Source organism: Megalobrama amblycephala, linkage group LG16, assembly GCF_018812025.1.
Source record: "Megalobrama amblycephala isolate DHTTF-2021 linkage group LG16, ASM1881202v1, whole genome shotgun sequence".
Classification (NCBI taxonomy): Eukaryota; Metazoa; Chordata; class Actinopteri; order Cypriniformes; family Xenocyprididae; genus Megalobrama; species Megalobrama amblycephala.
In genome coordinates, this window is record NC_063059.1 from 1,974,701 (window position 1) to 1,998,880 (window position 24,180).

The 24,180-nt window shown below is 35.6% G+C and overlaps 1 protein-coding gene across 1 annotated transcript in view; it reads right to left on the reverse strand.

The window, feature by feature from the left end:
* si:ch1073-280e3.1 (complement factor B) overlaps positions 1-24,180 on the reverse strand; it is a 37,917-nt gene that overhangs the window by 5,834 nt on the left and 7,903 nt on the right. Inside the window, exons 2-16 of the mRNA XM_048161031.1 lie at positions 21,876-22,091; positions 20,986-21,222; positions 16,398-16,583; positions 14,429-14,602; positions 14,243-14,341; positions 14,002-14,135; positions 9,078-9,216; positions 8,829-8,960; positions 8,002-8,106; positions 4,830-4,967; positions 4,582-4,670; positions 4,366-4,492; positions 3,980-4,127; positions 2,771-2,847; positions 2,536-2,627 (exon numbers count right to left, since the gene is read on the reverse strand). Of these exons, the coding sequence (XP_048016988.1) occupies positions 2,536-2,627; positions 2,771-2,847; positions 3,980-4,127; positions 4,366-4,492; positions 4,582-4,670; positions 4,830-4,967; positions 8,002-8,106; positions 8,829-8,960; positions 9,078-9,216; positions 14,002-14,135; positions 14,243-14,341; positions 14,429-14,602; positions 16,398-16,583; positions 20,986-21,222; positions 21,876-22,091 (2,093 nt within the window). The remainder of the gene's footprint in view (positions 1-2,535; positions 2,628-2,770; positions 2,848-3,979; positions 4,128-4,365; positions 4,493-4,581; positions 4,671-4,829; positions 4,968-8,001; positions 8,107-8,828; positions 8,961-9,077; positions 9,217-14,001; positions 14,136-14,242; positions 14,342-14,428; positions 14,603-16,397; positions 16,584-20,985; positions 21,223-21,875; positions 22,092-24,180) is intronic.

Consider the following 24,180-nt stretch of genomic DNA (forward strand, 5'->3'; position numbering starts at 1 on the left):
ATGGTTTTGGTGAGCACTTTGTAATATGTATTCACATTAGATTTTAAAGCAACACAATTCGTTTGCAATAAGACAAACCAGATTCAAATTGCCCGGCAAATTCGTAAAGCAAAGAAAAATCATTTCTAGCTGATCAACATTATGAAAACTGGTGAAACCTTTAGGAACTTCAAAAGATAAAACAGCGAAACTCCTAATATTACTTCCAATATTTCCAAATTATTTTCATTTTCATAGAGCGGGCCAATATCGTGACGACTATTTAAAATCAATCGAGAGAAGCAGATATCGTTATCGTGATAAAATACGATTAATCGTGCAGCCCTAATTTAATTAATTATTTAAATTAATTAATTAACTTGACATTTGATATTCAACAGTATCCTTGACATTTATTCAACAGTGCTTTTGATCTGCCTGCATTGACACTATTCTTTAAAAGGAAAAATTATATATCAATTATCAATGTAAAGCTGCTTTGACACAATCTGCATTGTATAAAGCGCTATATAAATAAAGGTGACTTGACTTGACTTGAGAACATCTCGGCCAGTGCTTTGTGGATTTGCCGCTGTCTCTTATAGTGGTTAAACATGAGACTTTAGGTACATAAAACAGGCAATCTTTGGTCTTATTAATCTATTACTTGTTCATGAGCCAGTCGAATTGTGCTGTGTTAAATTTGATAATTTAAAATTAAGGCTATATTTAACTTACATCCTGTAGATCACTGCTTTTGTACATTTGTACAATTGTGTTTATTTTATACAAATAATATTTTATATTTGTATTTAGAAAGGGTCCATTAGGGAGTAATATGGATTGAGTGAAAGTTACATTAATACGCCATTAGATGGCGGCAAACTTTATGAGTGGATGAGTCTGTCGCAAGAGACTTTTAAATTGAAAGGGACTTTTGGAAACAATTTCAATTTCATAATGTACTTAAAGTGCTCTATTTCTGCACACTAATTTGAACTTAATATACTAAAAATTCTTCTTTAGTACTTCTTAAGATAATCTTAAGAACATCTAAGTGTACTCAACTGTGCTATTTTGAGACACCATGAAATATGAACTAAAATGTGCTTTTAATATACTATCTTTGTATTTAAAAATGTATTTAGTTACCACTTGTAGTACACCTAAACTCATAGCACAGTTGAGTAGGTAATCACAGCATGCTGATATACAGCCGTATTGCACAGCTATGAGTGTGATATTGCTCATATTATTGACTAAATTATAGGATGCACTGATTAATTAATCAAATGGATCACAAGTAATTGCATAACAAGTGAATTTATTGTTTTATTTCCATGTTATTAGTCTGTCACTGTCCTACAGTCCATAGAAATTTATTTAGCCAGTTTGATAATATGTGGATGTGTTCTTACTGCCTGGCTGTGCAATTTTTAACTGTTGGTCTATGTACAGCCATAGCCAAAAGTTTTGTGACAAATTCTGTGCAAAGAAAAGCTTGCTGCTTTTTTGTGGCGTTGATTCACATTGTTTCTAAATGATTGTGTGGAGTGATCAGATGCATTTTAAATAACTGCAAAAAGCTTCACTTTATCACAAAAAACCAAATTTCACTGTTTTTTTGTTTGTTTGTTTGTTTATTTGTTATTTGTTTTGTTTTTTTGGCCCTGGCACAAAATCACCAGCTAACATCATTTCACTAATCATACCAATAGCTCATGAGAAAGTCTGAACGAGTACAAGTCAGGTAAAATCACTCATTATAAGAACACACTGATTGCATTAAAGGGGGGAAGAAGTGCAAAAGAAGTTTTCTTGTGTTAGCATAGTTACCTCCAAAGAAAGTCTTGCAGCCATCACTGCTTTGCATCGAAATTAGGACAGCATCATAATAGTTGATTAACCGTTAGCCACTGAGAAGAGGCTTAGTCGACCAAAAATTGTATTAGTCACTTAGTCATAGGGGGGAAAAATCCACAAGAAGAGGCAAAGTCACGAAGTCTGTGATAGACAGATCGTTAACAGCTGATCTGTGGTAATTACAGTACATCGGGCAGGACATCGAAATGCTCATTTATTGACCTCAAATAGCTTATCATTTGAAACATGTAAGTTGCTACAACTTTACATGGCCACTCACTCTAACGTTAACCTAGAAAAATGTGCAATATTCAAGCGTTTGTGCGAGTGAAAAGATGAATAGTAGCATGCTTACTGCATGACAGCTAACATGGAGGCGCCGGCGTGATCACTTGCACTAAAAATACTCCGTCATTTTTGGTCATACAGATAAGAGTAATACATCTTTTGAATCTGTGAGGAATCTTGGTACACTTTGCTAGTACCGGGTGTACACAAATAAAAGTTTATTTGTGTACACCTGGTACCAGCAAAGTGTACCTAATGGAGTGGCCAGTAAGTGTATAGAGAAGCTGTAACACTGACGTCCTCCCCCCTTCCCCTCCCTGTTGTTTTCTGACTCATCTACACTGCATTATCTAATAAAGGCACAAAAATATTAAAGTGTTGTGATTTTGTAAGGACAGCACTCACTTTTGCACCAATATGTATGTGGGTGTCTGCTCGTTCATTTCCCTGTCTGATGAACTGAGCCGGAGTCTCTTCCAGAGGGAGCAGGGTACTCTCTGTTCATGAACACAAAACATTCATTTTATCATAGAATTATTTTTAGCCAAAGATTATGACTTTTAGTGTGTTTTGAAATTCAATATTATTCACTATAAATGTCTTTATAACAATATGTTAATTGAATTTTATAAATACGCACTGTGCTTATCACATGTAGCGTCTGCATCCAATCTGAGAGCCCGGTTTGATGATTTGGTACAAGGCAAACAAATGGGCCTGTGTATAGATGTAATATAGTAAAGGATTAGTTTACTTTAGAATTCAAATGTCCTGATAATTTACTCTCCTCCATGTCATCCAAGATGTTCATGTCTTTCTTTCTTCAGTGGAAAAGAAATGAAGGTTTTTGAGGAAAACATTCCAGGATTTTTCTCCATATAGTGGACTTCACTGGGGTTCAACGGGTTGAAGGTCCAAATGTCAGTTTCAGTGCAGCTTCAAAGAGCTCTACATGATCCCAGACGAGGAATAAGAGTCTTATCTAGAGAAACCATCAGCCATTTTCTAAAATAATAAAAATTATATACTTTTTACCCACTAATGCTTGCACTAATGCTTGCAAAATGTCTTTCGATGCTCTGCGATGCTCCACACATTACATAATCATGTTGGAAAGGTCACGCATGACGTATGAGGAAGTACTGATCCAGTGTCTACAAAGCGAACGTGCAAGGAATGAGAACAAGTTTTTTGCCCTACTGTGGTACTTCCACCTTCATCACGCGTGACCTTTCCAACATGATTACGTCATGCGTGGAGCATCACAGAGCAGTGCAAGACGAGCATTTATGGTTAAAAATTATATACATTTTTTTTTTTTAGAAAATGTCAGATGGTTTCTCTAGATAAGACTCTTATTCCTCGTCTGGGATCATGTAGAGCTCTTTGAAGCTGCACTGAAACTGACATTTGGACCTTCAACCCGTTGAACCCCAGTGAAGTCCACTATATGGAGAAAAATCCTGGAATGATTTAATCAAAAACCTTCATTTCTTTTCCACTGAAGAAAGAAAGACATGAACATCTTGGATGACATGGAGGAGAGTAAATTATCAGGAAAATTTGAATACTGAAGTGAACTAATCCTCTGATTGGCAAGACAGAACTCCAAAGCCGTTTGGTTGTTAAGCCATTACATACTGAATACTGTTTCTGGTTCGAGTCTCTACTCCATTTCAACTGAGAATACTATCTCAACAGCTGTTTATAAGCATTATTTATTTATAGCACACAGTGTACACAAGCGTTATTTTTTGCTCTCCATATCTCTTTTTTAAACACCAGAACAGGTTTTAAGTGCAGCAAGTATCTAAATATATATCCAAGGGAAAGAAAAGTTGAATCTTACCTTGCCTGTGATGATACCGTAATGTTTTCCCTCAGCCTAATCAGAGCGATGTCGTAATCATAAAACTCATTTACATTCTTGTCCTTAAGGCCTTTCAAATTATACTTTGGATGAAGTATCAACTCCATGGCTTTAACTTCACCATTACCTTTGTAAGAGAATTGAAGCATAGTAAATTAAGTTTAGCTCCTATGCATGACAGGATAAAATCAACATAAATTTAGAGTTGACCAAATTCATCGCTAAATGTCATTAAGATATATTTTTTTAAAACTTTCTTCAAATTGATCTTCAAAAATCTTTTATTTTTAGTTGACTTTATAAGAGATTCTCTTTGAGAAGCATTAGTTACCTATAAAATTATTGGCAAAAACAACAATTCTTACCATGGTAAACTTTTATGTCAGCAGCACTGGCAAATGATATAGACTCTCCAGTCACCTTCATTAAGCAGTGAGCAGCTGTCAATACCATGCTCTTAGTCACTATAGACCCTCTGCATGTTGTAGGCCCCTGGATGACAAAAAACAAAACAAAAAAGCACTTTAGTCTTTATCTCAAGTTTTATTAAAATGTTAAACTCTTGTAATGAATTTACCAACCCAGCGAAGATCGACGTGCCAAGGTCTGGTGTAAGAGTTTTCAGACTCTTCCTCTTGGGCCACTCCACACTTCGTCACAGCAGAATCACCTGATTTGTACAGCAAGGCATTATTTTTAGTAAAGCTGCTTTGGGACAATATATCTGGAGAAAAGATATTCAGATCGAAACTGAAAATAAACATATTAATTGTCCAGAGTCTCCAGACAACGATCTCAACCGGGGGACCCTAGAGATCTGATAACTCACTGATCATTCGGTTGAACACTGATCCCAGCTGTTTATAGTCCTTCAAAACAAAAATATGCTGCTCATCTTTCTTGGAAGAGGCAATGCTTGTGAGATCTTTCCTGTTAACTTCTCCTCCGACAGCAAACACATACACATCTGTGAAACATATAAATGCACTGGTAAAACTAAGAACAAAAAATCATTGGGCTGTATTTTCTGAAACATTAGATCGAGGCCTCCACAACCACACAGCTACACAAAATACACCCACAAGGAAATAATGTCTGGCTTGCTTACAATACCTCAAATAATTCACATGCTCCCAAATAATCTGCTGATCAGATTGATTGCTCAGTTGGATTGAAAAGCCTTCATGTAAACATGTCAACTGATCTGATTAAGACTGATTCGAATGAAATTTTGAAATTCGGTGGTGTATTCCTTAAATAATCCGATTAACCGGACAAGCATGTGAACGTGATGATCTTCTCCATCGGATTAAAAAATAGCTACACAGTGCCGAGATGTGTGTTTACCAGAGCACTTTTATAATAAGATTTACACACTGTTAAAAATAAATTTAATTTTACAGGTAATGGTCTGTATTTTTTTGTAAAGAATTTTCCTGTTTTGTCAATGAAATGTGTTAAAGTGAGGGTTTTTTTAAGGTTAAATCAGGGGTAGGCAAGTTCGGTCCTAGAAAGCCGCTGTCCTGCAGAGTTTAGCTCCAACCTTAATCAAATACACCTGAACAAGCTAATCAGGCTCTTCAGGATTACTAAGGCTATAGGAAGGTACGTTTTTTTTTTTTTTAGGGTTGGAGCTAAACTCTACAGGACATCGGCTCTCTAGGACCAAACTTCCCTACCCCTGGGTTAAATAATAGTGTACATACACTGTAAAAATATTATCATGATTTTAATAGTAAAAGACTGTAAAAATGCTATGGTAAAAAAAACTGTTCATTTGTTAACAGAAAGTTTCATGTAATTTGACAGTAAAATGCTGTTTAATTTACAGTAAAAATGTGAATTGACATTCCCAGAATTCCCTGCGTGACACTTCACATTTTATTTTTGTTTCTTCTTAGTTTTTTCTATTCAGTTATGTACATTAGAGTTTTATGTTATGTCGAATGTTGTTAAATTAAAGTTTATTGCATTTTTTAATATTGTGTGTTACCATGATGGTGTTTAGTGTGTGTGTGAATGACACTGTGTGCACCTTCTATATATTAGTATTTCTCATCATTTGTTATTGGTGGATGTCAGTGTATTATAAAGGTACAAAACAGATGTTAGTACCTGGTAAATTGACATTATATATCAGTTAATGAAATAAGTTTTTTCCCCTGGTAAATTTAAGTTAAATCTGTAAAACTGTTGCTACCATATTTTTTTACGGTAAATTTCTGGCAACCACAGCTGCCTTTTTTTTTTTTTTTTTACAGTGATCTCTTTTAGAGGTGTATGACTGTATTCTAACAATTAATATATGTAAAAGAAAAAGATTTTTTTTTTTAGAATTACTGTTTATTACAGTAATTATAGGATGAGAAATTGCTGTTTTTTTCTGCACATTTTTTATTTATTTATTTATTTTTTACAGTGCATACTTTTAAAGTCTTCCGAACATGCATGTTTTTATTTACATCTTACAAATTGGTCAGTGGAGGAGACTGAACTGTTTATTTGATTTAAAAAACAAAAACAAAAAAAGCCTCTTCTGACAGCTTTCAGCTTTCTACGGAGCCCTGGACATGACATGCATGACAAAAATAGTTGGCTAAATCATGCACATGATTTATTAATTTGTTCCCTCGATTTACTTAAACGTGTGCACGATTTACTATTTCGTTCCCTCGATTAATAAATCATGCACATGATTTATAAATCGAGGGAACAAAATATTAAATCGCACGCACATTTTAGTAAGTCGTGTTCATGATTTAGTAAGTTGAGGGAACTAAATAGTAAATCATGAGCACAATTACATTTTTTTTCTTGCATGTCATGTGCGGGGCTCCAGAGCTTTCCTTTAAGGTATCTTCACAGCAAAAATGACAATTATACTAACTGTGACTTTATTTCTCTGAGCGTGGTGACTGGACACTGCATATGTGCTTATGTTTTGTTAAGGATATATAAATATATATATTTTAGAGTTCATATAAACAGAATCAGAAATGTTACAAATCAAAGTGAAATTTTAAAAGGGAAGGGTAGAGGTGAGTTAAATGGACAACTATAAACTTTAAGATTTTATCAGAGATATTTGTGTTGCACATCACAGAAACCAATGTTAGCAACTGTCAATTTTAGGACTTGTTAATTTTAAGATGTTTTAGGGTTTAAAATCTTCATTGTTTCAATGTGACATGATAATTGACTTTTCCATTAACCCAGAGTTTTTGAAAAAAAAAGAGAGAAAAAAATAGCCTATGGCATTGGAGTAAGACAGAATCCTACAGGAGCAGAAGTTAAATATCTATGTAGACCTGTACATGCTGCATTTTCTGGGTGGGAGCTGAAAAAATGTGTATGTTGGAAGCATGAGCAGACAAATTCTAACATACTTTTGGAGAAGTGGATGGAAGCAGAACATAATCTTGCAGGAGTGGGACTGAAAAATACACCCCGCACAGACCTCTAAACCCAGCAAGCAATTTTGCGTTTAAAAGATGTCTAATAGTCGTCCGAACACAGCCCTGACATCCAGGCTAAAACCAGGCAAAATTTGGGCTGTCAGTAAAAATGTAATAGATGTCTAACCATAGCCCAAGAATAGACGCACAGGACATGTCAAAGACATGAAACCAAACACCTTGTAATCACTGTTGACTTTGCTTACATGATGGAATGTCATACATCTCGCAAGTTATTTTGGCAAAAACGACATGTAACCAAATTCAAGGTTACTTTGGTTAGATTACTCATAGCCGGACTACATCGGGTCTATAGTTAACCGAGATGATGAAATGGCGATTATTGCTTGCTGGGACGTAAGGTTCACCAAGATACATGGTTAAGGTCCATCTTGTACCATTTAGACACCAACATGAGTGGTTAAACCTCTTCAGACAACAAGATATTTGTCTAGTTATAATGACTGGAAATAAACTGAAATTTGAGCAATATTACATAAGAAAAACAGGGTTAATATCAAATTAGTCTGAGAGAGTAAGACGAACCCAGGAGCTCCTCTTGAGTGTGGTCTACACTGCTGGGTTTGTAGCCCAATAAGCTCCGGATCTTTGCTAACATGGTTTGTGGGTTGGGTCCCATATTTGAGTGGCCTGGATATACACAAAAACAAAAGCAAAATAAGTACATCATTCAATGAGCTTTCAAATTACTCACAACATCTGAGCTTAAAATGCTGGCTATTACTTTTTTAACATACAGAATCTGCAATCGTGAGCTCATATTTAGGAACATTGAGGGCTTTTACAGTAGTTAAATATGTAATGTTATATAGTTTACTTCAAAATGAAAATTCTGTTATCATTTACATATTTTGTGCATAATTTGTGGAACAAAAAAAGGAGATATTTTGAAAAAATCCTCATTCATACAATAAAAGTCAGTGGAGTCCAATGATGTTTGGATTCCCGTGTTTTTGTTTTATGTCACCCGTGAGTAAGAAAGACATACAGGTTTAAAACAACACAGGAATAAGAAAAAAATGACATAATTTTTACATTTTGTGGGGGGTAAACTACCTTTCAAGGCAGACTGAGGTCACATGTGTCAGCCACATACATCATTACGGATGTCTCATTTCAGAAAAGTAACCATTATAAAATTGATTGTTATTCCAAGTGAGACATAATTTATTTAATTTCTTTCTTACACTGGAATGAAATAGTTACTTTTCTAAAATGAGGCATCCTTGATGACATACATTCACTCCCCAACACTCCATTATTCTATGTATCCCTAAACCAGGGCTGACAAAGAATACAGAAATGTATCCACATGCCGCATCTACACTAATGTATATATTGGTCAGTCTTACCATCAGTTGCGATGATTATGACGTTCTGAGTCTCATTGAACTGATTTCTCTTGGTCTCCCTGAGGAAACCCAGCTGACTGTACACGCTTTCTAGGGCTTTATACAGATTGGTGCCTTTCTTATTCCCATGGCCTGAAATTAAATATAAATTTCATAAAACTGGAAACTGGAGTAAGAAAGCTACAATAAAGATGTAGTAAAACACATGGTTCAGAATTTTAAAAACAGACATTTTTACAACGAACATACTTGTGTATTTAAACTCGTCTAATTTCTTCAAGATGTCATGCATATCATGACTATCCATGCTTGTAGTGGACACTATTTCTTTGGGCTCACTGGCATATGAGATGATGTCAAACTTCATGTGGACTTCATAGCTTTCCAGCTGGAAGAAGAACAACATGTTATTATTGCACAAGACCTTATTTCTGATTCAAACACATGACGGCTGTTTTATGCTTTAGAATTAGAGGTGGGAAATTAAGGAATTATGTGTGTGTGAGAAGCAGAGATGCAGAGCAGGCCAATTCAATTAACAGCGTGCAGAACAAATGTACAGGCATTTTTTGTGGCCCATGTGAAATTGGTGGTTATTTCTCTTAGACTATTTCCCTATAAGATGAATTTGAATTTTTATAAGTGCACTATTACTGTTCAAACACTCATCCCACATTATGGAAAATCTGAGTGTTAAGTTTTATTAAAAAAATAGTGCAGTCCTTTTCAAAGACTGAGATATAAATAATCATTAACTGTTATTTTGATGTACTTTTCCCTCACAAAAGTATCATTTTATGGTTCAATAAAATATTGTAACAGTTGTATTTTATTTAACATTATATCACAATAAGTTATATGATAAGAGCTCTTTTGTTTTCATGTGTTGCTGACTGCTCTCCTTGTTATTTCATTGTTAATAAACAGTGTATGGAAGATATAAAACCAGACATACTTTTCCTTTATAGAAGATAACTCTATTAGGAATTATTGGGCAACTTATATTGTAACATAACTAGCAAAGAGACTGTCATTACATATTTTCATGTAAGCATCATGCAATATACTGTACAAAGTATTCAAATTTTGCAGTCTATCCTAACCTAACCACAGGCTCTACTGTTCACCACAGTGGTAACCTTCAAAACTGCAACAACAAATAACCCTGTAAATCTCAACATAACAGATTACAGTTTTTTACGATTGCTTACACACTAAAATTAAACTTTTCCCACAATTAGCAAAACCTTACACTCAAGGAGCAAAACACAAAGCTAGATCTGCACAACTATAAGCACATTCTCAGCCTCACACTTTTTGCAAAACACTACACACATTGTTTTGCACAACACTAAACACACTTCTCTACATTAGACACAGAAATCTAACATAATGTCACTTCTTTGCCATTTCAAGACACTGCTTTCCAAAATACCACCCCTATAAACCAACTGATCAAACACAGCCGTCAGGTGTGAAGACACTTGGGTGCTTAACTGTAAACTCAACAATCAGGTGCTATAGTACTATAAAAAGGCAAAATGTGAGTTTATGAGTCTTCAACAAAATGAAAGGCAATGTTGCAGTAAGAGGGAGAGGGAGAAACATAATTTTGAATCATTTTGAATGTCCCGGGCCAACGCTGTGGTAACATCCCAATGTATGTTGCAATCACACAGAATGAGGTCCTCCACCAGCATGCCAACTTAGGCTCTTACAACACGGCCCACATATTCACATTTTAGACAGACTGCACAAAATCGTCACAGCAGAAGACCAAATGGATGCAAAGCAGATGAGATACACTGTCATATGGGACAATGTAAATTTCCACCTATCTGCTCTGGTCAAAAAACTGGTTTCATTAGCATCCACAATTTTCACTCCAATACATCCCACCATACGGTCCCTTCCTTAAACCCATTGAGGAGTTTTTTGTTTGTTTGTTTGTTTGTTGTTTTTTTTGGCATGGAAGGTTTACAATCTCCAGCCCTGTGTCAGGATGTGCCTCATTCAAGCCATGACCGAACTGATGCAGGATCTGTGCAAGAATGGATTCACCTTTCAAGAAGATTCTTCCCTCGCTGTCTTGCGTGAAAGGACATCGCCTGAGATGTGGATGAAGCGCTATGGCCAGATCCAGCTAGGCCAAGAGATGATGCTTTGGTGTTTTGTCTCCACAAATATTTTTGTTCGTGTAATATATTATATTTAGAATATGTTCTAATTTTCAGTGCAAAATATAACCTTTGGAAAGGCATTGATGTATTGAATGGTTTTACAATGTGGTGAGAAATAAATATTTTCATCAATGTGCAGTACTGATCTTGTGTTTATATATATATATATACTGTATATATTCATGTACTTTACTCTAACAATATCTCTGAAAAAATCAAACCCAGACTATATAATTAGAAAAGCATAAAAGTTACAAGAGTTTAAGATTGAGCACAGCAGTGTGTAAATGAATCAAACAGAATCAGAATGTATGAACCATGTGTGTTCCATACGGTGTCAAAGTTGGATTTTGTTAAATTAATGTAAAGTTTTGAATGAAGTGTTTCATTTTGCAAATGATCTGAAGTGTTGTGCTACTTTGGAGTAGGGTTGTGCTAATTGTGTGTAGTGTTTTGACAAACCGGGCCCTCTTTTCAAAATTGTGCTTAAGCAATCGTAAAAAACTGTAAATGCTAACACATCTCTCCACATATTAATCTTGTGCAAAAACACCTTGAATGTGGGTATGTTTCATAAAATTTTGAACAAAAACAAAGTTTTGTCATTTGCTTCATCCAGAATGGATTCAGAATGATAATCAAAACAGTAGATCAAGTCCATCAACACCCCAAACCTTCACAGTCCTGTATCTGTTCATGGGCTCAACATTTCATTCAGTAACACTAGGCAGTTTAGATGTATATGCTGTTGAATGTTTGTTTGATGATCGTGTTAGTTACACATCAGCAATGCTTCTCAGTGCGTTCCAAACGGGATATATCGCCCTCCGAAGGGCACTTTGGAGTGAAAACACTCATGGCTGCCATATTGAAGAGTCGTTCCAAACCGAAGTGCTCAAAACTGAACACTTCAAATGGCCCTTCACAATGAAGGATTTCGAAGGGTACAACTTTGTCACAGAATGGGTACAGGAGGCTGGGAGTTCGATTTTACCTAGAAATGTATGCATGCTATTTTTCTATTCTACTGTAATATTTATATGAGTTGGTACATTATTATGGTCAAAATGATATTGTACTCCAACAAAAATAATTAACAGCTCCCTTTATCAGTCCATTCAAATGTTTCAAATACATAGACACAATATACATATTTAAAGGGTTAGTTCACCCAAAAATGAAAATTCTGTCATTAATTACTCACCCTCATGTCGTTCCACACCCGTAAGACCTTCATCTTCAGAACACAAATTAAGATATTTTTTGATGAAATCCGATGGCTCAGTGAGGCCTGCATAGGGAGCAATGACATTTCCTCTCTCAAGATCCATTAATGTACTAAAAACATATTTAAATCGGTTCATGTGAGTACAGTGGTTCAATATTAATATTATAAAGCCACGAGAATATTTTTGGTGTGCCAAAAAAACCTAAATAACTACTTAAATAGTGATGTCCGATTTCAAAACACGGCTTCAGGAAGCTTCGGAGCATAAATGAATCAGTGTGTCGAATTTGCAGTTCGGAGCGCCAAAGTCACTTGATTTCAGCCGTTGGTAGTTTGACACGCGATCCGAATCATGATTCGATACGTTGATTCATTTATGCTCCGAAGCTTCATGAAGCAGTGTTTTGAAATCGGCCATCACTAAATAAGTCGTTATTTTGTTTTTTTGGCGCTCCAAAAATATTCTCGTCGCTTTATAATATTAATATTGAACCACTGTACTCACATGAACTGATTTAAATATGTTTTTAGTACATTAATGGATCTTGAGAGAGGAAATGTCATTGCTGGCTATGGAGGCCTCATGGAAGCCATCGGATTTCATCAAAAATATCTTTAATTTGTGTTCTGAAGATCAACGAAGGTCTTACGGTGAAACGTAATAAAGTAATAAAAGTAAGAAATGACAGAATTTTAATTTTTGGGGAGAACTAACCCTTTAATGTAAATAAATAAATAAATAAACTAGCATTAAACAAAATGCATGTTTTTTGGGAGGTTAACCAGCGTACAAAATGTGCGACGAAGGCACTTCCTTGATTGTCTCGTTAAGATGATGCAGAAGTGCGTTCCAAAAAAAGAGTTTTTTTTGACCCCTACACCCTTCATCCCTTCGAAGCTCTCACTCCGAAGGGTAAACCCTTTGTAGGGATTAGGGCATAGGGATGAGCCCTTCCGCATGGAACGATGGATGCTTTTTCTTCACCTGTGTTTTGAACCAGAGATTCTGTACTCTTTCAGAAGATGCGTAATAGCACCCTCTACTGTATAACATTAAAAACATGGATTGCTGGAAAATTCTGTCAATGGCGGCGAAAGTGTTAAGCACAATGAACCTTCAGTAATATTTGAATGAAATAAATTCATTTCATTTGGTGAATGTCACTGTCCACCCTAAGCTGGCACTCTCAAATACGTAATCATGTTGGAAAGGTCATGCAAAAGACAAACATCTTGGATGACATGGGGGTGAGTAAATTATCAAGAAATTTTAATTTTAAAGTGAACTAATTCTTTAACTGCTGAATGAGGTTTCATAGTTTCTTGACACTTCTGAATCTATCACACTGGTGGTGATGCTGAAGCCCATAGGCTTGTGTCTTCTGCATCATCAAAATGTGATTGGTTTATGTGGATGGCCAAGCTGAGAGAACACAGAAGACAGGTAGTGTCAAATTGCCGATACCAACAGGCAGTCGATTTATTTGAGTTTTCTAAATCAATTGTCCAAGAAATGGACAATAACCACAAGGGTAGTTGAAGAAACTCAGGGCTACGGGATTAGTTTCGAGTTGACAAAGCCTGAGTTTCTTCAACTACCATTGTGGTTATTGTCCATTTACATCTAGCTGTTTTAGAGAACACATATAAATAAGCTTAACATGTTATTTTAAATAAATATATTAACATGTTTAATTTATAGCTTTTTGTAATTGTACAGTTTGCAAAAATAAATAAATAAATAAAATGTTTTACAAATACATACCTTACGGACAAGTTCAGTAATGGCATTTTTTGCCATTTTAAAACTGTCCGGTGAAATGCTTCCTGATGTGTCCAAAAGGATGAAGACATTCAGCCGACCTTCTTCAACCCTAACAGTCCTACCCAAATATTGTCCTAGTGATTGTGCAATAAAAAAGCAAACAAACAAACAACAAAAAAGCAAAGGTTAATGTTTCTTACTTGTGTACAAGAATATTATGTTTTAAAATGTCTTTTTTCACCTTTCTTTTTGAAGTCAGGGTGTGACACATCCATAACTGCAGTCAGAGATCCTCCTAAAGCCTGAGCAACAATATCTGGTTGATCAAATGAGTACTGGGCTGAAAAAAATAAAAATAAAAAAAATGTTAAAATTGAATCAGTCTCACTACATTCGTGTAAATAAAATGTTGCTTTCCTTGACTGACCATAGCAGCGTGGTTCTGTCCCACTCCATTCCTTTGAATCCAAACATTTTCTTTCAGATGGGCCAAGCATATCCAGACCTAACTGACACAGATACCGCACTCTGTCTCCAATACGGAAGCGTTCCCCAGAACGTGAGGCCCCTGGAGGGACCCCTGGGTTTTTGCAGTCCTCAGCTGGAATAAGAAACACATGATACATACATTTATAATTATATACATTTATATTATCTTGATATCAACAATTCAGTTTTCACTAGTTAAAAAGATAATTCTTGATATCAGGAATAACATTTCCACTAGTAACAAAGTTAATTTTTGATATCAACAATTCAATTTTCACTACTTAAAATGCTAATTTTTGATATCAAGAATTACATTTCCACTAGTAAAAACTAGAATTCTTGATATCTGTAATTGTATTTTCACTAGTGAAATGTCACCATAGGCTGCCATTCAAATTCAATTGTTGATATCAAGAACTGAGTTCTTACTAGCTGAAATTCTAATTTCACATATCAGAAATACAATTCTTACTAGTAAAAATGCAAATGCAATTGTCACTAGTTGAAATGTCAGTTCTTGATATCAACAATTGCTACTAGTAACAATGTTAATTTTTGATATCAATAATTTGATTGTCACTAGTGACAATGTTAGTTTCTGATATCATGAATGTGATTGTTATGGCAAGCCGTTTTGACTTTTATTCACATCTCAGGATATGAATTCTTGATATCAACAATTCAGTTGTTGATATCAGGAATTACATTTCCACTAGTAACAATGTTAATTCTTGATATCAACATTTGCATTTCCACTAGTAAAAACTAGAATTCTTGATATCTGTAATTATATTTTCACTAGTGAAATGTCACCATAGACTGCCATTCAAATTCAATTGTTGATATCAAGAACTGAGTTCTTACTAGCTGAAATTCCAATTTCACATATCAGAAATACAATTCTTACTAGTAAAAATAGTAATTTTTGATATCAATAATTACATTGCTACTAGTAAAATGCAAATTTTTGATATCAAGAATTCAATTGTCACTAGTTGAAATGTCAGTTCTTGATATCAACAATTGAATTGCTACTAGTAAAAATGTTCATTTTTGATATCTAAAATTGTATTTCTGATATCAATATAATTTCAGATATCTAAAATGGCTTTCTTACTAGTAACAATCACATTCATTGATATCAGAAACTAACATTGTCACTAGTGACAATCAAATTATTGATATCAAAAATAAATTCAATTGTTTGTTGATATCAAGAACTGACATTTCAACTAGTGACAAATGAATTATTAATATCAAAAATTACTGTTTTTACTAGTAAGAATTGTATTTCTGATATGTGAAATTAGAATTTCAACTAGTAAGAACTCAGTTCTTGATATCAACAGTTGAATTTGAATGGCAGCCTATGGTGACATTTCACTAGTGAAAATACAATTACAGATATCAAGAATTCTAGTTTTTACTAGTGGAAATTCAAATGTTGATATCAAGAATTAACATTGTTACTAGTGGAAATGTAATTCCTGATATCAACAATTGAATTGTTGATATCAAGAATTCATATCCTGAGATGTGAATAAAAGTCAAAATGGCTTGCCATACTTGCCATTATTTTTGTGATGTGGACACATTACCATGAAACATATTTGCATAATGTCCACATTCTGCTACTTTGGCTCGCCCTCAAACAAATGTAGTTATAAGACCATAAGGAGTTTAAGGAATTAAGAAAATAAATAAATAAATAAAAACTGAACATTAATTCAAGTAAAACTCTTCTAGTAGGCCCTCTTAACAAAATTATGAACCTGTTAATGAGCATAAAATGGACCATTTAATGTTACAAATAAGAGTAAATAACAAAAACAATAATTGTAATGCATTGTAATGCTTGATTTGCATGTTCTGCATATGTTTGGATCCAAAGGAATATAAACGCTTACAGTGGTCATCACACACTGGCGTTGCACCAGTCCATCCACCCCATTGAGTGCAGTTCCGCTCAGCAGATCCGAACAAATCAAATCCATCATGACATGAAAAGGTCTGTTTTTCTCCAAACTTGAACCATTGCTTCCTTGGCCAGAACTGCCCGTTGTCAAGCTGAAGTTGAGCAGGGCAAAGAATCTCTAAGAGTGAGACAGAAACATGGGTGCTTAAACGTGGAAGCCAAACAATCAGTCTGTAGAGCTTTTCATGCTTAAAATTGTTAACCCTGGCTTAACAGAATCTTAGGTTATCTTTTTTTCCCCATGTTTCACACTGTTTAATATTTACCCTGGGTGAGGAATTAATCATGCACAGCAAAATCAGCCGTGTTAAATGAACACCTATGGTATAAATATGAGTCTCACACACAGGTGTTAAAAACTAACACATGATCTACTCTTTGTAGTGCTAAATGTTGAATTATCCAGGCAGTAAACTAATCAATTAGGTTTACTTTATAGTGATGATTGGCCATTAGTGATGACACCTATTAAAAGCAAGTTTGGGTGTAAAAGCTGTTTAGAGTTCAAGGTTTCAATCTAGTTAGAGTTTAACTAGATTGAAATGTGAAGTCACCATATGGTGATCAGTGTTCCCTTCAGTAGGGCACTTGGACATTGATTTATGGATGAATTATTTTTAGTTTAGCCATTGCAACTGTTTTAACAAACACAATATGCATGCTGGGTACCAGCATAGTGCCAAACTCAACAATGGCATGGATCTTTTGATTTGTCTACAAACATTGTTTTTGTATAACAAGTGCTGATGTCTAAGCAAAAATCTGGCAAAATGTTATATACTTCAGAAGTAGTATTTCATCACAACTATTGATGAGAGAAATTACGTTTTTTGAAACTTTGAATCACAAAATGATTGTTTTGAATGCCCCACAGATGACGCCTCCTGGTCAAAACAGTGTAAACCAAATGCAACTGTATTATTGAAAGTTTAATCTATTAAATGCAATTAACAAATCGTCATTAAATATGAAGCGTCTCTATAATATGTTATTTTATTAAACTGTAGGACGTGTTTAATGAAGAGCCTGGTTAATCAGGCCAAAAAAAAAAAAATAAATAAATTTTTCATTAAAAATATCTACAAATTTTAACAAACTTATAAAAGCTAGAAAAGCTACTAAAGATATATTTAAAACAGTTCATGTGACTACAGTGGTTCAACCTTATTGTTATGAAGCCCTGTTTACTGAAATCATGTGACTTTGGCAGTTTGATACTCGCTCCGAACCACTGATCGAAAACAAAAGATTCATAAAGCTTCAAAACTTCATGAAGCAGTGTTTTGAAATCGCCCATCACTACATATTGTTGAATAAAGTCGTTTTTTTTTTTTTTTTTTTTGGCACACAAAAAAGTATTCTCGTCGCTTCATAACATTAAGGTTGAACCACTGTAGTCACATGGACTGTTTTAAATATGCCCAGAAAGCTACTAAAGTGTTAATCATCTTGCTGACAATGGAGACCTCACTGAGCCATCGGATCTGATTAAAAATATCTTAATTTGTGTTCTGAAAATGAACCCTTTAATGCCTTATTCTGCATGACCATATTCTACATCAATAATCCTACCCAATTCCTAAATGTAAAAACTACCTTACTAACTATTACGAAGCAGTAATTGGGAGTTTATTGAGGCAAAAGTCATTAGTTAATAGTGAAAAGTGAAAAAAAGTGAAATGTGACGTGGCCAAGTATGGTGTCCCACACTCAGAACCCGTGCTCTGCATTTCACCCATGCAAGTGCACACACACAGCAGTGAGTATTGAATGCACACACAGAGCGTTGGGCAGCCATTTTTTGCTGCAGTGCCCAGGGAGCGACTGGGGGTTCGGTTTCTTGCTCAAGGGCACCTCAGTTGTAGTGATGTCCGGTTCGTGAACGAATTGTTCTTTTTAACCGGTTCTTTTTAGTGAACTGGTCAAACCAGTTCACCAAATCGAACTGAACCATTCCAAACAGTTTGCGTCACAAGTCAGCACTGATCCACATTTTTTTAAAAGTTACTCACTTTCGGACACTCCTGACAGTATCTGACCTGAAATAAACTAACATCCCGGAGTATATAGTTACTCCAGTAACTCAAACACACATCATGAACAGACATGCTGTGCTGAGAGAAGCGATGAGAACGAGCAGCTGATACTGAGCATGTGTGTTCATGCATTCATGTACAACCGAATGTACGATTCTCGAATCACCACAGAACCGAGAACTGTTTCTTTCGGACACGTTCGATACCGAGAACCGATAAACCGATGAGCTGAGCATGCCTGTAATTTCTTCAGAAGGATGAGCATAAAGTGTAACAATATAAACCACATTGGAAACATGTTTATCACACAATTACTGTAGGCCTATTATTTTAAAGATTGGAAACACGATTAATGGACTGTCAAACCATACATTTATTTGTTTTATCAATAATGCATGATATTTTCAGGAACAGTTTATTTAATTTCTAAGTAAGATTAAATAAATCCATAAACTTTTGCCAAGGTGTTTAAAGTGTTTATAATGTGTAAATCAAAACAGTAGAAATGTATTAAATATACTTGATACATGCTTTGAATTAGTTTTGTCAACAGCAGTTCTGAGCTCAGCTCACCTACTGCTACAGAGGTTCACGAGTCAAGAACCAGTTAGAGCAGTTCTCGAATCACCACTACAGAACCGAGGACCGTTTCTTTCGGAGGCATTCGATACTGAGAACGATCAGCTGGAGTTACTGAGCATGCGTGATAGCACCGCATCTGAACTGAACAGTTTCATTCGGATAACTGATGCTGTGCTGATACTATGAGCACGGGGGGACCGAGGAATTGAATGGGGGGGTGGATTTGGCGAAATGTAATTTTATTTAATAACAAATAAAACGTACTGGAAAAATCAAATGCAACTAGTTTTATTAAACAACATTTTAACATGAACATGCAACTGTTCGGTCAAAACGTAAATTAATTTTACTATTTACTATTGTGTATGCACTTTATATTTTAAGCTTTATGAGCTGGATGGTTTTTGTAAAGTTGATGAAGACTAGTTTATTTACTTTATATCTTTAAGACATAATGTTTGCACACCATGTGCCTGTATTGTGTGTTTTTGCAAAACGTAAATGCAAGATACTTATCCAAGATGATAACAATGACGATTATTATTATTTAACTGAAGTCATGATTACACATTACTTTATTTGAATGTGTTTGAATGTATTTTCATGCACATGGAAGATAGAAATGACGTCATTACGTGAGGACGTAAAAGAACCGATGATACCTTATTTTTAACCGGTTCATTGAACGAACTATCCGAAAGAACTGGTTTGTGAAATAGAACCAGACTTCCCATCAGTACTCAGTTATGGGTAATGATTTCCTGCCAGTACTGAGACTCGAACTATTAATCAAAGTCAACCAAATGTAACACTAATCACCATAATGGTGATGCCAAATGAAATGTTCAATGAAACAACATCAGCAACGCTCAATAAAGCTAAACCTCTACTAATCATATTCAGAGAAATTAAGAGTTTTAATTAGTTACATCTAAGGTGTTTTTTATTTGCAGTTGATTTCCATCTAAGGCTGCCCACACTTTTGAAGATTTTAAGCCCGATTTTGGGCCTGATTTGCAGCACCCAATGATCTGGTGTGTGTGGCCCGATTCGAGGCTTCTCACAACTGACTTTTTGTCCAAAAAATCCTCAATTGTGTGGTGTCATTACTATTATTTTACTGCTCCCGAACACGTCGAGCCCACACGATCCCAAATCTTGTCTTGATCAGACGTGATATCGCGATAGCCAATGAGAGCGAGCAAGCTTCACACACCGGATGTTGCGTGCTTCTAGATGAAACTTTCCAGCCACAAACATACTATGCAAGTGGAGTATTGAGAAAGACGATCACCCATATTGTTCAGGAGAACCAGCTGATGATGTCGATTGCCCTCCATTTGTTTTTCTTCTCAAGTCACGTTTGATCTCGCAAGTCTGTGTGAGATCTTGTCTCACTGTGAAAATGTTACAATCAACAGGTGTGTGGTCTTGCGGTCCGGACGGATCTCCTAGTGTGTGCATTCGGAGGATTATAATGCTAAAAATCGGAAGTCTGTGTGGCTCTAAGTCTGCTTCAGTCTTGTTTTCTTTTTCTGTCCATGTTCATCCTCTCTCCTTTAGTAGACTCATTGCTAGTAGTGTCATTGTTAAAGGCCAGTCATCACTTGTACATCACTTGTAACATTCATATTTGCAAATTTATGAATATTATTGATTAGACAAAGAGAGCATGCAGACTATTTAATTAATGACTCTTGCTCATGAGCTGAACAGATACATTTCTGATCCTATGCTTTAGAACTTGGTTTTATACCCCAGCATTAGTGGTGCTAACCCTCAATTAAAATACATAATAAAAGTCTGAAACTTTGTTTTTACTCAGAGTATTAAAAAGAATGATGACCCAGGGTTAAGCAAAGAGTAAAAAAGTGCATATGTGTATATATAGGAAGAAGGTACCCTTGCACACAGCATTGAGTGTTCTCTTTCCATTTGGGAGTCTCATGGCTGACCATTGCCCATCCCTGTCACAGACTCTTTGCATTGTCGGAAAAGGGTATTGTCCTTCCTTGCAGTGATAGGTCAGCACGCTTCCCTCCAAACCCTCATTGGAGTAGGACACACTTCCTCCCTTTATGGACACTTCCAAAGAGCAGTTCTTCTGTGGTTCCTCATAATCTCCATAATCACTTGTTTCTACAATACACAGATTCAATTCATAGTAATCCTAGAAGTAAATGACATTGGAAGCCAATTTTTTAGTGCAAAATAGAACTGAAAAATAAGTTATTTATACATAGTAACTTTTTACAATGTAGAATAGGTCTAACTACAATACAGTCATGATATGGTTCTCTTTACCATTGTCAATGTCGGCTTGTTTATGCTGTACAATTAAGTTTCAGGTGTACAATACAAATGAGGATGATGTTCCTTGCTCTCTGGCCACATCAGTTGAGAAATTTAAGTGATTATTGATGATAAAAGACCCATAGTTGTGGCATTATTTACACCACAATTAAGAATTTAAGCAATAAATTAATATGTTTTTTAAAACTCACTATAGTTTGCAACCGGAGAGACAACTGGTGAAAATCATGCTTGAAATATGAGATATGTGATGTGTAAAGAAAACAAAGAAAAATGTAAACCATTTCTGATGTTGTTGTTGTTGTTGTTGTTGGCACAATTCTTTTGCATGTAAAGTTTGATGCAATTTGGTGCAAAAGTTGGTGCTGTGAAAGTAACAAACCTCATGTTTCCAGTCTCAAAGCCAACACATATTTCATTAAGCCTGTATTGGTATCCAATACTTTACTTGTATGGGATGTTCACTCTTTAAAGTTTACCTTCACATTTGACCCTGGATATCCTAGGCTCCCATTCTCCGTCAGAGCTGCAGACTTTCTGGCTGATTGGATAAGGTTCAAATCCATCCCTGCAGCGATAAATTAGCAGACTACCCTCAACACTGCCATTTGAATACTCCACCGTGCCTCCAATGATGGATTCAGATGTGGTGCAGTTTTTTTTTATGTCATAGTCATAGTCATATTCTGATTGCGCTGAAACAGAGAAATATTGAATATTGTTAACCTTTACATTTGATCATTTTAGATCTGAAATTTAGGGCATTACTTGTATGAAAAGAGTGGTCTCTGTGTCTCAAAGCTGATGTCAGTAGTTGAAACATACTGCATTTATCTTCTCTAATGCTTTAAACTGCTGATAACCCAATGCTGGCTTGTAAAGATTTAGTACAGAACTTATTTTGAAGTTTCTGCCTTTTTTGCTGGGTATGAATTATATTCTATAAAAGCTTAAACAAGCTTAATATGGTTTTCTGGCCTTGGTTGGTCTCTTGAGCATAGATCTGAACGTAAAAGGCTGTAATTCATGAATACTTTGAAATACAGACCTAAGAATGGTCTTATTTTTAAATAATGCTGCGTACACACCACAAGATAATCGGGCTTTCTCTCCTTATGACAATCCTAGGTAATGTCCCGATTATCTTGATGGTTCTACAGATAATCTTATCAGAATTCCCTGTTGTGTGAGGTCTGTTAGGAGTGACTGAATCTGCTCGGAAGAACATCGGAGGCACCCCAATTGCGAATCGTAAATATTCAACATGTTGTTCAAGCATATTCAAATCCTGATGTGTGGGGGGAACCCTGAGGACAAACCGGGTGTGTCTCATACGTCCTGAAAAGTGAAGCTGAGGGCTCTTTGATCGCCCCCTGGTGGCTGGATGCAGTACAGGTCATAAACCCCGCCCTCTCAATGCAGTCGAATGAGACTTCAGTGAAAACTTAAAAATAAATTCTGCTTCAAATAAAACTTTCTGAAAGATGGTTTTGGTCATTTAAGGTAGTTGTTATCACGCTGATATATATTAAATTGTTCGTTTTTGTGATGATTTAGATTTTAGCTAGCAATTTGATGCTATAAAAACGGGGCGTCGTCATGATTCGCATTTCATTGACAGCTTGTCTGAGGACTGTCGGAGCTTCGAGGGGAGATTGAAGATGTATAACTAACTATTAATTTTGGATTTCTTTGTTATTTAACACCAACAAAATGAGTTGTTCAGCAGTAAACTGTACTAACCGACCTACAGGACCTGACGGATCACTGAACTTTTTTCTGTAACATTAAATGTGGGCTTTATAAGCTAATTAATAAATGTTATTAGTTAAGATAACACACCTAATGTTAACCATGTGGGGAAAAAGCTGATGATCGTTAACTGGCAGTTACTTATTATTTTTATGGGTATTAAACAAGCGGCAACCTCCCCCTGTTTCTCGTGAAGCCAATACGGAAGTGAATTAAACTGCAATTCATCGACTGGCCGCTAGGGACAGGCTGCAGAAGTGAGCAGAATCTCATTGACCATCATGTTAAATTAGCCAAGTTTACAGCAGAAAAAAACATGTTTACAGTCTGGTTCATATTGTGGTTTTGGTCTATACTGCGAATTTGCCCTTCATGACAACTCTGAGGGGGGTGAATTTTTTTTATAGCTCATCCGTTTAAATTATATTAAGCCTTAAAGTTATGCATAATTAAGGGCGTGGTCACTTGAGTGACAGGTATGCCGCTGCTGTCTGTGAGCCGTCATGTTACCTCAGCAGCTCATTTCAGCCGCTGAATTTGGCATCTCACTCGTATTTGTGCTTTTTTTCTGTATTATTTTATACAATATATGGCTTGCTGCATACTCGAGACAGATGTCAGTCTGTGTACATGTGCTCGCATGCGGAACACACGTTGTTGGATCGTCGTGGCATTGGCTAAAAGTTTTGTTCCTGACATTTACTACAATGACAATACCAGGATAACGTATACAACTCCGACAGCACTGCTTGGATATAACTAAAACTGCTGCACTATTTTGAAAAATTATACTTTGGATACGTGCTCATTAGTTTGAGAGAACATCTGGTACATATATATTTATTTTACCCAAGTGCCACGGATTGGATTCATCTCGCGATCTCATTATAAAGGTATGAAATCCCATTTGATTTGTGTTATTTGCACACCCCACACAAATTAATTAGCCTACTGGTGTTGGAGCATCTATAACGTTATCGTAAAAAAATCACCGTAGATTGACAGTAATCCTTTAGTACTTTCTAATGATAT